The following is a 12,127-nucleotide window of genomic DNA, read 5'->3' on the forward strand; positions in this document are numbered from 1 at the left end:
ATTGGGTCTTATTTTCAGGCAAACACGGGTATATTTACTGCAGTTTAGAGACCACAGTTGGAACAAGCATCTTGATAGTTAAGTGAAAGAGAGCTAAATGAAATCACAACAACACTTACAATCTTATTTCAGCTTTCTTTTGCTTTACAGACTTTACAGGCGTTCCAGGATTGGTCTCAAAGTTACGTTTTCATCACTATCGTTAACTGTGAATAGTTGTTGTATGAGGCAGTCGCTAAATGAGGACTGTAGTCTGTATTTTTTCTGATCTACCCAATAACCATACCTTGTTATTTAAAACATTAAAGCTGTATTTTTTAAAAAAAAGACATAACACCCTCCCCTCCATAAATGAGGAAGAAGAAGCCAGCTCTATTTACCTACTGTCACAATGATGACACGGTTAAAGCGAATTTAAAAGTTGGTGTTGCCACATACTGAGAGTCATTTTCTTCCTTTTTTTAACACTCCCAGAAATGAATTTTCTTCCCACAAAGATAGCTTCCCACACTTCAAACTACCCCAAACAAAAACATTTTAAAAAAACCCCAATCGAGGCATCTTTGCGGTGGTTCTCGTGATAGCATTTTTTTCCCCCAGATAATTCCTTGATGTTCTTTTTCCCTTCTTGACAAAACTTTAGAAGGAGATCCAAAAACAACTTAGAAGTCCGCTAGGAACAGACACAAATGATTGTCTAATAAAGCTTATTCTGCCCTTTACATGGTTCTTCTCTTCTTGCTGTAGAAAAAAAGCTAAAGAAAATCTTTATTTTGCTTAATCCCTCAGTGCTGATCCCGTGCCATGGATTCAGTGTGGACACTGAACAACCGGTTGTCTTCCAGGAAGCGGTGAAGAGTTTTGGGTACAGTGTGGTGCAATTTGGAAAAGGCGCAAGTGCCGGGTAGGTTGATCCCAGCCTGTCTAGGACAAGCACGTCAAACTCGTGACATCACGTAACATCACACGACATATTGGGACTTTTTCCCCATTGCTGGCAATGGGGTGGGCACGGTTCCGGTGTGATGCATCTGGCCCGTGGGCAGGCAGTTTGACATGCCTGGTCTGGAACAATATTTCTCAAAGGTGGCAAGTTAAAGATGGGTGGACTTCAACTTCCAGAATTCCCCAGCTAGCCATGCTGGCTGAGGAATTCTGGGAATTGAAGTCCACCCATCTTCAAATTGCCAAATTGGAAACACTGTTCTAGAACCATGGACAGCTCCCTATCTTTGTGCCACTCTGTCCTCTTTGGATCTGGGGGGGAGGGGGAGGGGCAAGTTCTTCAGAGCCACCCGCCCATGGAAGGAAGCTACCATCAGCCACTTGGAATGCCTGGAGTGGGTGGGGCTAAAGCAAATGCTAGCCAACATGAAGAGTACTTTCTTTTTGTGTGTATGCTGAGTTCTGGTTGGTTAGTCTGAGCAGCTGGGTCCTGATTGGGTCCTTGTGCATGCAGGCTTCTGATTTGCTTATTCTACTTTGTCTGTGTTTCCCCTCCTCTTTACAGAGTATTGGTAGGTGCACCACTTCAGCAGGGAGGTGTGAACGAAACAGGGAAACTGTACAATTGCCAGGCGACATCGAGCAAGTCAGGCGCATGCCAGGAGGTGCTTCTCCGAAGTAAGCACTGAATTCTTCCATCCCTGGAAGTTCAAAGCAGGAACCTCAGCATTTAACACTGACTTATTTATTACTTGTGTTCCTCATAAGTACTATAATTTACTACTTGTGAGGAACATAAGTACTAAACTATTTTTTATTCATATTTTAAAGTTATATGCTGCATGTACATTGAATTTTCAGAAAATAATTTATTTATTGTGTTTAAGCTCCAGGGCCAGATGATGTAAACTGTATTGCAATTCCTCTCTTTGAGGATATACATCCAGATGACAAATCAAACCGTTCCTTCCTTCCTTCCTTCCTTCCTTCCTTCCTTCCTTCCTTCCTTCCCTCCCTCCCTCTTTCTTTCTTTCTTTCTTTCTTTCTTTCTTTCTTTCTTTCTTTCTTTCTTTCTTTCTTTCTTTCTTCTTTCTTTCTTTCTTTCTTTCCTCCCTCTCTCCCTCCCTCTCTCATTCTCCTTCCTTCCATCTTTCCTTCCTTTCTTCCCCCCCTCTCTCTTTCTTTCCTTTCTTCCCTCCCTCTCTCATTCTTTTTCTTTCTTTCTTTCTTTCTTTCTTTCTTTCTTTCTTTCTTTCTTTCTTTCTTTCTTTCTTTCTTTCTTTCTTTCTTTCTCCTTCCTTCCTTCCTTCCTTCCTTCCTTCCTTCCTTCCTTCCTTCCTTCCTTCCTTCCTTCCCTCCCTTATTCTCCTTCCTTCCTTCCTTCCTTCCTTCCTTCCTTCCTTCCTTCCATCCATCCATCACTGGGAGTGGGATGGCTTATAAATTGCAATCTTCATCAACATCTCCTGAAACCTTTTGACTTCCACAGAACACAGTTTGAAAACCCTGGTCTAGAGGTCCCTCATAGGTGCTGGTGATGACCTATAAAGCCCTAAATGGCATGGGTCCGGATTACTTACGGGAGCACCTGCTGTCGGCGTCAACTTCCCATCGTCCTGTGCGCTACCACAGAGAGGGCCTTCTCAGGGTGCCATCGGTCAGGGACTGTCGGCTGGTGGCCCCCAGGGGGAGAGCATTCTCTGTGGGCGCGCCAGCCCTTTGGAATCAATTGCCTGTTGAGCTCCGGATGGCTCCCGACCTTCGCTCTTTCCGCCGTGACCTAAAAACCTGGTTGTTTGAACAGGCCGGCCTGGACTAAGGGTTTGGGGTTTATTTTTAACTATTTATTGTTAGGGCTAAATTAATTTAATTTTACTTTTAACTTTTGTATGTTGTATTTTAATTGCCCTGTACACCGCCCTGAGTCCTTCGGGAGAAGGGCGGTATAGAAATTCAAATAATAATAATAATAATAATAATAATAATAATAATAATAATAATAATAATAATAATAATAATAATAATAATAATATGCCCAGTTCCCTTACGAGAGAGGCTGGCAGTGAATAAAACCGCTTCTAGGGGAAACCCTTTGATGATTACCAGCTGAGTACCATGCCTATGTCCTCCTAAGATGAACCTTTCTGCAACTCAGGCTTATTTTGAAGTAATTGTCATGCATTTCCTTAACATCAAGGATGGGCTTCCTTAAAAAAAAAATAGAGATCAGCATAATTATTGTGAGCTACCCAAGTCATTTGGAGACAGGCAGCATCAAACTGAATAAATGAATGAATAAAATACAGTTAAAGTGGAAAATTCATGGCAAATGCTCTTCTGTGTGTATGTTTCATTTGCTTTAGTATCTTTTTTTTTTTGCCTCCTCAGGACCTGCTAATGCAGTCAACATGTCTCTTGGTTTATCTGTTTCGGCCCGCGAGTCTCAAGTGTTGGTAAGGTGGGGTCTTTGTTATTAGGTTGGTAGCAATGAAGTGGGCAATTGTGAAGGTCTCAAAACTAACTGCAGGATTCTGGGCCCTTGGGAGGAGAATCTCTCTCTCTCTCTCTCTCTCTCTCTCTCTCTCTCTCTCTCTCTCTCTCTCTCTCTCTTATCTATCTATCTATCTATCTATCTATCTATCTATCTATCTATCTATCTATCTATTATCTATCTATCTATCTATCTATTATCTATCTATCTATCTATCTATCTATCTATCTATCTATCTATCTATCTATCTATCTATCTATCTATCTATTTGCTGCCCATCTCATATCCAAAGACTCTGGATGAGGATGAAGGGAGGTGACACCTTAGACTTGCAAAATCCTGCCACTGTAATCTTATAATAAAAATGGCATTACTTAGTGTGCCTTTGGTATTCAGGTTTGGTCTGTCTTGGAGAACTGACATCAGTCTTGCAAGTCTGAAGGTACTCCCCCCCTCCCCCCTTTATCTTCACGAAAACTATGGAGGGTCTTGCCTGAGATGCTTTCCCAGATTACAGATATAGCCCAGATTCAGATTTCTCTTGCCAGCCTTTGGTCTTGTTGCAATTTCCCTTTTGGTTCTTCAAGGTCATTTCTTCTTCCCATTACATTGACTCAGCACTGGTGTGCTTGAATTTTAGGATCAGGAGATCCTAATTTAGGATCAGGAGATCTGCTCCATAAAGGATCTATCTATCTATCATCTATCTATCTATCTATCTATCTATCTATCTATCTATCTATCTATCTATCTATCTATCTATCTATCTATCATCTATTATCTATCTATCTATCTATCTATCTATCTATCTATCTATCTATCTATCTATCTATCTATCTATCTATCTCTATGCATCCATCCATCCATCCATCCATCCATCCATCCATCTATCATATCTATCTCTGTCAAATTTAAAAACTGCCCATCAACCTCATGGAGTGACTCTAGAGTGGTGTTCAAGTAAAATATAAGAACATAAAAGCTACATATAGATATTATATTAGGAGTCAATTAAACCAGGAATAAAATAATTAAAATTCAAAGTTCAAACAAGACAAAACAATTTAAATGTGCCTGGTTTTCCGGGCCTGGTCATTGTAAATGGCTCTCCTTGCCCCCACAGGTCTGTGGGCCCAGAGTGCACCAAACATGTGGGGAATACATATATCTGAAAGGTTACTGCTTCCTCTTGGACCAAAACTTGAGACAGATTCAGCGCTTTCCTGATCAACTGCCAGGTGAGATCTAGAGGCAGGAAAAATAAAACTACAAATCTTAGAGATCAGCTATGGGGAAATACAATTTCAAATCAGATAAACCTATCTTATAACTCATGGGTTTTCCACAGTCTTGTGACCAGTTGCTTACCAACCGTTTGAAGTTACAATGGACCTTTCCAGAGCTAAGTATAACACATTTTTGAAGTTACAACAGCCACAGACACACATCACATGATCACTTGATCCCATTTGGGGTATTTGGCGAGTGGCACACCTTTACAGTCATTTCCGCTGTCTCACAGTCGTGTGACTACAATCTGTGACATTTTTTTAGAACAGAACGGAACGGAACGGAACAGAACGGAATAGAACAGAATAGAATAGAATAACAGAATTTTTTTGCTGGTTTCCAGTATTTACTTTCCAAAAATGCCCATTGAGGAAAATGGATTCACTTAACAACCATTGTGTTTGCATAAGAACTGTCATAAAAATGGTAGTAATTTTGAATCTGGTCATGTGATGCCTCAACTGATGATTGCAATGACTTACAATCAAAATTCCAGGCTCAATTATGGTCATAAGTTGGGAATTATCTGTACTCTACAGATGCACTGACTCTTACAGAGTTTTACACACACAAGGATGAAGATCAGCTCATTTCAAAAAAAGAACATGGGACAATTAAATGTCATTCATCTTAGCTCACATGCATGCACACACACAGACACACATACATACAATAATGAATCAAGTTTAGAAAGTGATTCATTTTTTTACATAATGAAAATTTTATGTTATTTTATTTATTTTGTCATCAACTTGACTATGTGCTATTCTTTTTTTTCCTCTTCTCTGTTGGCCTTCTGTAGAATGTTCCAGACGCCCTGCTGACATTGTTTTTCTGATTGACGGTTCAGGAAGCATAAGAAATTATCAATTCTCAGAAATGAAGACATTTATTTTTGAGGTCATAAAGCGTTTCCAAAATACAAACACTCAGGTAATGTTAAGAGATCAGACTCTGGATGAAACGGTAATATTCAGAATGAAAATGTTGAGTCCCTCGCTAAAATCTGCACTAGTGTATAATCATTATTCATTTTTTTACCATGCTAAAAATATGCTTTTTCTAGTTCGGAGCCCTTTGATATTCAATTTTGTGGCAGTTGCCATATTGTGTTTGCTATTCTCTTATAATGTATATCTATATTTAATTTGTATGGGTTTTTTTGTTTTTTTATTGTTTTAAATTTATTTAGAATTTTGATTGTAATACAGGTAGTCCTCGACTTACAGCAGTTCATTTAATGACCATTTGAAGTTACAACGGCATTGAAAAAAGTGACTTATGACCATTTTTCACGCTTACGACTATTGCAGCATCCCCATGGTCACATGATCAAAGTTCAGACGCTTGGCAACTGATTCATATTTATGACAGTTGCGGTGAACATTTTTTGTTGTGATCATTTTTTGCAACCTTCTGACAAGCAAAGTCAATGGAGAAGCCAGATTCACTTAACAACCGTGTTACTAACTTAACAACTGCAGTGCTTCACTTAACAACACTGGCAAGAAAGGTCATCAAATGGGCAAAACTCACTTAATAAATGTCTCGCTTAGCAACAGAAATTTGGGCTGAGTTGTGGTTGTAAGTTGAGATCTATCTACTCTATCTATCTATCTATCTATCTATCTATCTATCTATCTATCTATCTATCTATCTATCTATGTATCTATCTATCTATGTATCTATCTATCTATCTATCTATCTATCTATCTATCTATCTATCTATCTATCTATCTATCTATCTATCTATCTATTTAATTGTAAACTGTTCAGTCATTGACTAGATGGGTAGCTATAGAAAATGAATGAATGAATGAATGAATGAGTAGACAAATGTGATCAGGTTACTTAGATTTGTCCCAAACTGGATTCTGGCTTTCAGGCAGGTCCTTTGAGGATAATGAAGTCTTAGTCTGCTGGGAGTGGGGACAGTGATTGGCAGGGGGTGTGGCCATAAATGTGGGGGGAGATGAATTTTGTTCACATGACCAGGGGCTACTGCTTGTTGTTGTTGCTAGCTGCGAAGTCGTGTCCAACCCATCGCGACCCTATGGACAATGTTCCTCCAGGCCTTCTTGTCCTCTACCATCTTCTGGAGTCCATTTAAGCTCACGCCTACTGCTTCAGTGACTCCATCCAGCCACCTCATTCTCTGTCGTCCCCTTCTTCTCTTGCCCTCAACCTTTCCCAGCATTAGGCTCTTCTCCAGTGAGTCCTTCCTTCTCATTAGGTGGCCAAAGTATTTGAGTTTCAACTTCAGGATCTGTCCTTCTAAAGAGCAGTCAGGGTTGATCTCCTCTAGGACTGACTGATTTGATCGCCTTGCAGTCCAAGGGACTTGCAGGAGTCTTCTCCAGCACCATAGCTCAAAGGCCTCAATTCTTTGGTATTCGGCCTTTCTTATAGTCCAACTTTCACTGCCATACATTGCAACTGGGAAGACCATAGCCTTGAATATACAGACTTTTGTTGACAGGGTGATGTCTCTGCTTTTTAGTGTGCTGTCTAGATTTGCCATGGCTTTCCTCCCAAGGAGCAAGCGTCTTTTAATTTCTTGGCTACAGTCCCTGTCTGCAGTGATCTTGGAGGCCAGGAAAATAAAATCTGTCACTACCTCCATTTCTTCCCCATCTATTTGCCAGGAATTGAGAGGACCGGATGCCATGATCTTGGTTTTCTTAATGTTAATGTTAACATTAAGAAAATGTTAACTGCTACCTCTCCTCAATTGTTTCTAGCTGCCCCATTAGGTCCAGCAGGCTAAGCATGCTGTGAGTTCTTTCAGTCAAAGAATGTCATCCGGGGCCTTTTCTGTTGCTGTGCCTCCATTTTGAAACAACATAATCCCAGAGATTAGATTGGCCTCAACCCTGCCATCTTTCCCAAAAGCTTTGAAGATCTAGATGTATTCCTGAATAGTGGTGGTAAAGTTAGTTGAATCATGGGGGGGGGGCGTTTCCTGGTGGTCCTTACAGACTTTTTACATTGCCTGGGGTTTTGCTGCTATTGTCTATTATTATTATTTTCAGTATATTGTTTTTATTTTATTCACACAATTAAAATAAGAAACTCGAAAAAGGAGAAAAAGCAACAACAAAGCAAAGCTAAAGAAGACGTAAAAATGTTCATAAAAACACATACACACAGATTGTCCCCTCTAACTGAATACTGATCATTTCAATAATAATTCTCCCCTTTGCAAAATAGGCTCACAGTTTATTAACTTCCACAACTCTGTTTACCCAACCAATTTGACTTGACATCTAGATGTTTTAATGTGTCATTAAACACATACAGTAGTGCTATAGCCAAGTGGACAGCCATATACATTATCAAATAAAAGATAACATTGGAACTTCCGGTGGCGACGCAACGCCGAAGACAGCCGTTTTCGGGCTGCCCGCTCCGCAGCTGTGTTTTTCCATCGTAAACAGCGCCGATCAGCTGTTTAGATGGATTTGAAGCCCCCTCCTCGGGAGAAGAGGAGGGGGTGAGGCCCCAGGTAGGGGTTGAGCTCTCTGGGGCCGCCTGAGCTGAAAGCTTGGGCGGCTGAAGCATCAGCCCCCCCGAAGCCTGGGTTGCTCCGAGCTGCGCAGCGCCTCTGCTCTGGGATTATTGGAGCAGAGCCAGGCGTTAGCAACCACCCCTGCCAAATGGAAATACTTTTGATTATCAAGAAGCAGGCAGAGCGGTACAGGAGGTCAAGGTGAAGTGGACTCTTTATTTTTACTCTCTAGCTCAATGGATTTTATAGCTTCAAAGTGAAAGTGAGTAATAAGTGAAAGTGGGGGAGGATGGCGGCTAAAACTTCTAAAGCTCTTCGGAATGTGGGGTCTTCCCTGGTGCAAGAGACCTCATTGCAAGCTTTATTTCCTCCTGCATCTCCCCCGGCATTGACGCTTAAGGATTTACAAGACGCTCTTGGAAAGCATGTACAATTGATGTCTGATATGATGGATGAAAAGTTGAAAAAGCTGGAGGAGAAAATGGAGGAGAAAATGGAGAAATTGGAGAAGAAGATAGAAGAGAAGCTGAGAGCAATGAGGCGGGACATTTTGTCTAAGGTTGAATCCATAGCTCAGACATGTCAAACACAAGGCCCGGGGGCCAGATCCGGCCCGCAAAGTGGTTTCATGTGGCCCGTGAAGCCATCCTGGAAACAGTGAGGGAACGGCCCCCACGGCCTTGGCCCTGGCCCAGAGACCCTCAGATCTGTCCCACTCCTGCCCAGGCCCCCATAGGCACCCTTGATATGAACAATGTAGAGCTGGCCACGCCCACCCAGTAGGCCATATGCACTCCAGCCACGCCCACCCAGTAGGCCACGCCCACCCTGGCCATACCCACCTGGCCCCCACGAGGACAACCACAATGCTGATGTGGCCCTCAATGAAATTGAGTTTGACACCCCTGCCGTAGCTGAATGTGTGCTACAGCTGGATATAAAAGTGGAGGATCTCAGTCAAAAGAACTCTATATTAGAAGCAAAGGTATTAGAAAATGAAAATATAAGGGATAAAATGGATGAAGAATTGAGCCTTGTTCAGTATAATCAGATGCAGTATGCTATTAGAATTAGGGGTTTAAAGGAGAATGGTAAAGAAGATTTAAAGCAGCTGATTTCTGAGGCTCTGGAAGGGGTACTGGGCCAGTCAGCATCTGAAATTAAGGGAAATATGGACAAAGTTTTTCGTGTAAATTCATGGATTGCAAGACAGAAGAAGTTACCCAGAGATGTGGTGGTCTATTTTACAAAGAGAGTAACGAGAGATGAAGTTATTCAAGCTGCTTATGATACTAATTTGGTAGTGGATGAGCAAGAAGTTTTGGTTTTAAAAGAGATCCCTCCGAAGATCCTAAGGAGAAGGAAAGATTTTGCATTTTTGGTACAGGAACTTAAGAAACGTGATATTAAGTTTAGATGGGAGATTCCAGTTGGATTGGTGGCGACGTATGAAGGTAAAAGACATCGTTTGGTTACTGTGGCTCAGGCACGTGATTTTTATAGTAATGTGTTAAAAGCAACCCCCCTATCATTTTTGGAAGCTGCAAAAGGATACGGTGGGGGAAAGCCTCAAGATGTTACAGATAGACAGACAGAGGACAATGGTGTTGGAGGGGATCAAGTCACAGTTTCATCGGTTGCTGCAGGAGGCCAGAAGAGGACGCGTGCCGCCCTAAGAAGAGCGAGACGAGAGCAAGAGCAAGATCAGCAGAAAGTTATGGAATCTCCAAAGCGTGCTTACAGTGAAGATGTGAGAGAGGAGCGGTCTAAAGAAGTTTTGGGGGTCATGACAGAGGTGCTCCAAAAGTTTTGGGGCGTTAAGATTGCTGATTAATTTTTAGATTAGAATGTCAATGGAGTAAAATTATTATAGAGGAGAAAGAAGGTTTTTTTTCTTTTTTTTTCTTTTTGTTAATATTTTACACAATTTAAGATTGCTTGCTAGAAAAGTATATTAGGGTAATGGATTTAAAGTATGTGTTGAACTAAGAATGGGTATGTAAGCTCCTAATTAATAACAAGTTGTCTTAGAGATTGCCTAAATCTTTTTTTTATATATATTCTTTGTATTTGAACTTTTATTTGAATTTAAGGATGATTTGGAACTGTGAGACATTTGGTGTGATACATGCAAGAACTATTTTTGATCGTAGTTTAGTTTGGTTGGAGATTATTAAGACTAACAGAGATAGGCGCTTTTGGCGTGTAACTGAGAAATTGTTTGGAAATTAGAGAAAGGTGGGAGAATGTAAATAGCAGGTGAAAGTTTTTTTGTTTTTTTTCTTTTCTTTTTTCTTTTTCTTTTTTTTTTTGAAATTAATATGAATAAGGACTGGGAAATTTATTTTGAGCAAAGCTTTTTTTCTGTTTTCCTCTTTTTTTCTCTACTTTATTTGTAATGTTAATATTGTTTGTATTCATTTTATATGAGCTAGAGAGAGATAGAATTTATAGTTTATTGTTGATAACATAAGGGTGTCTATGTTTGTTTTTTGATTTTATGCCCTGTATTTCGCTCTGGGAAGTCGGGGGGGGGGGGGGGGAGGGAGTGGGGGGAGGGATAGGGAGGGTTGGATAGGGGTGGGGGAGGGGGGATTAAAGTTAAAATGTATTGTAAAACTTTTTAAATAAAAAAAAATAAAAGATAACATTTTTTTAAGATAAGAATTTTTTACATTCTTTCCTTTCTTCTTCTCTTCTCTCCCTTTCTCTAGTTTGGCTTGTCCCAGTACTCGGGGAAATATCAAGAACACTTTGACTTCCTCCGTTTCAAATCTACTCCAAATCCAGCTGACTTGATTAAACCAATCAGACAGCTCTACGGAGCTACTCGCACGGCTACATATATCCAGAAAGTGGTGTAAGTATTCACTGGTTGGTTCTTTTTAATTTAACACAACATGCTGGTATTTACTTCAGCTTCAGCTGCTTAACCCAGAATGCTCATGTTTACTTGCATTTAAAAGAGGATCCATGCAGGGTATGGTTTAAAAAAAAGAAAACAGTTGTATGATGACAGCTGCTATCCTGATTTTGCGAATCAAACCTTGCAGATTTTTTTTTTAAATCAAATTCTTCCAGTTTCCTGGGTTTTGGACCTCAATTCAAGTTATTTTACCACAACTTTAAAAAGGCAATTGCACCATCATTTATGATACAGGAATGAATTTAAAAGCTTTCGCAATTTGATTTTTCATTGGGAAGCAGTATTAAACTATCTTTTATATTGAGACATTCCTATGTTTAACAATACTGGACCAGTAAAGGAATGAAATAATTTAATTTGCATTTCCTAGGAATATGCAGAGATAAGCTGATCAGCTTGGATAGATTGAACTAGATTTTTTGAAAATTGATATCCTCTTGATGACTCCAATGGTTGTCAAATGCAATTTCATCCAGGAACAGAAGTAGATCCTGACAGGTCAGAGAGCTACTGCGCCCTTATGTACAATAACAAAAATATACATTCAAAAATAGATACCGTATGTAGGTAACCTTTGCTTAGTGATCACAATTGGGACCGAAAAGTCCATTGCTAAGCAACGTGGTCATTAAGTAAAACATGTGACTGCAATAGACTTACAATCTCACTTCTGCTATGGTCACTGAATAAATCACTGCAATAATAATAATAATAATAATAATAATAACAACAACAACAACAACAACAACAACAACAACAACAATAAAGTTGGAAGGGACCTTGAAGGTCATCTAGTCCAACCCCCTGCTCAGGCAGGAAACCCTATACCATTTCAGACAAATGGCTGTCCAGTCTCTTCTTAAAAACTTCCAGTGTTGGAGCATTCAACACTTCTGGAGGCCAGTTGTTCCACTGGTTAATTGTTCTAACTGTCAGGAAGTTTCTCCTTAGTTCTAGGTTGCTTCTC

The 12,127-nt window shown here is 40.2% G+C and overlaps 1 protein-coding gene across 1 annotated transcript in view; it reads left to right on the forward strand.

Moving 5' to 3' along the window:
• Positions 1 to 12,127, forward strand: part of LOC310649556 (integrin alpha-D-like) — a 68,712-nt gene that overhangs the window by 10,880 nt on the left and 45,705 nt on the right. The window contains exons 2-7 of the mRNA XM_083378072.1: positions 790 to 904; positions 1,511 to 1,623; positions 3,334 to 3,398; positions 4,560 to 4,674; positions 5,529 to 5,659; positions 10,949 to 11,094. Of these exons, the coding sequence (XP_083234198.1) occupies positions 790 to 904; positions 1,511 to 1,623; positions 3,334 to 3,398; positions 4,560 to 4,674; positions 5,529 to 5,659; positions 10,949 to 11,094 (685 nt within the window). The remainder of the gene's footprint in view (positions 1 to 789; positions 905 to 1,510; positions 1,624 to 3,333; positions 3,399 to 4,559; positions 4,675 to 5,528; positions 5,660 to 10,948; positions 11,095 to 12,127) is intronic.

Source organism: Vipera ursinii, assembly GCF_947247035.1.
Source record: "Vipera ursinii genome assembly, chromosome: Z".
Taxonomy (NCBI): domain Eukaryota; kingdom Metazoa; phylum Chordata; class Lepidosauria; order Squamata; family Viperidae; genus Vipera; species Vipera ursinii.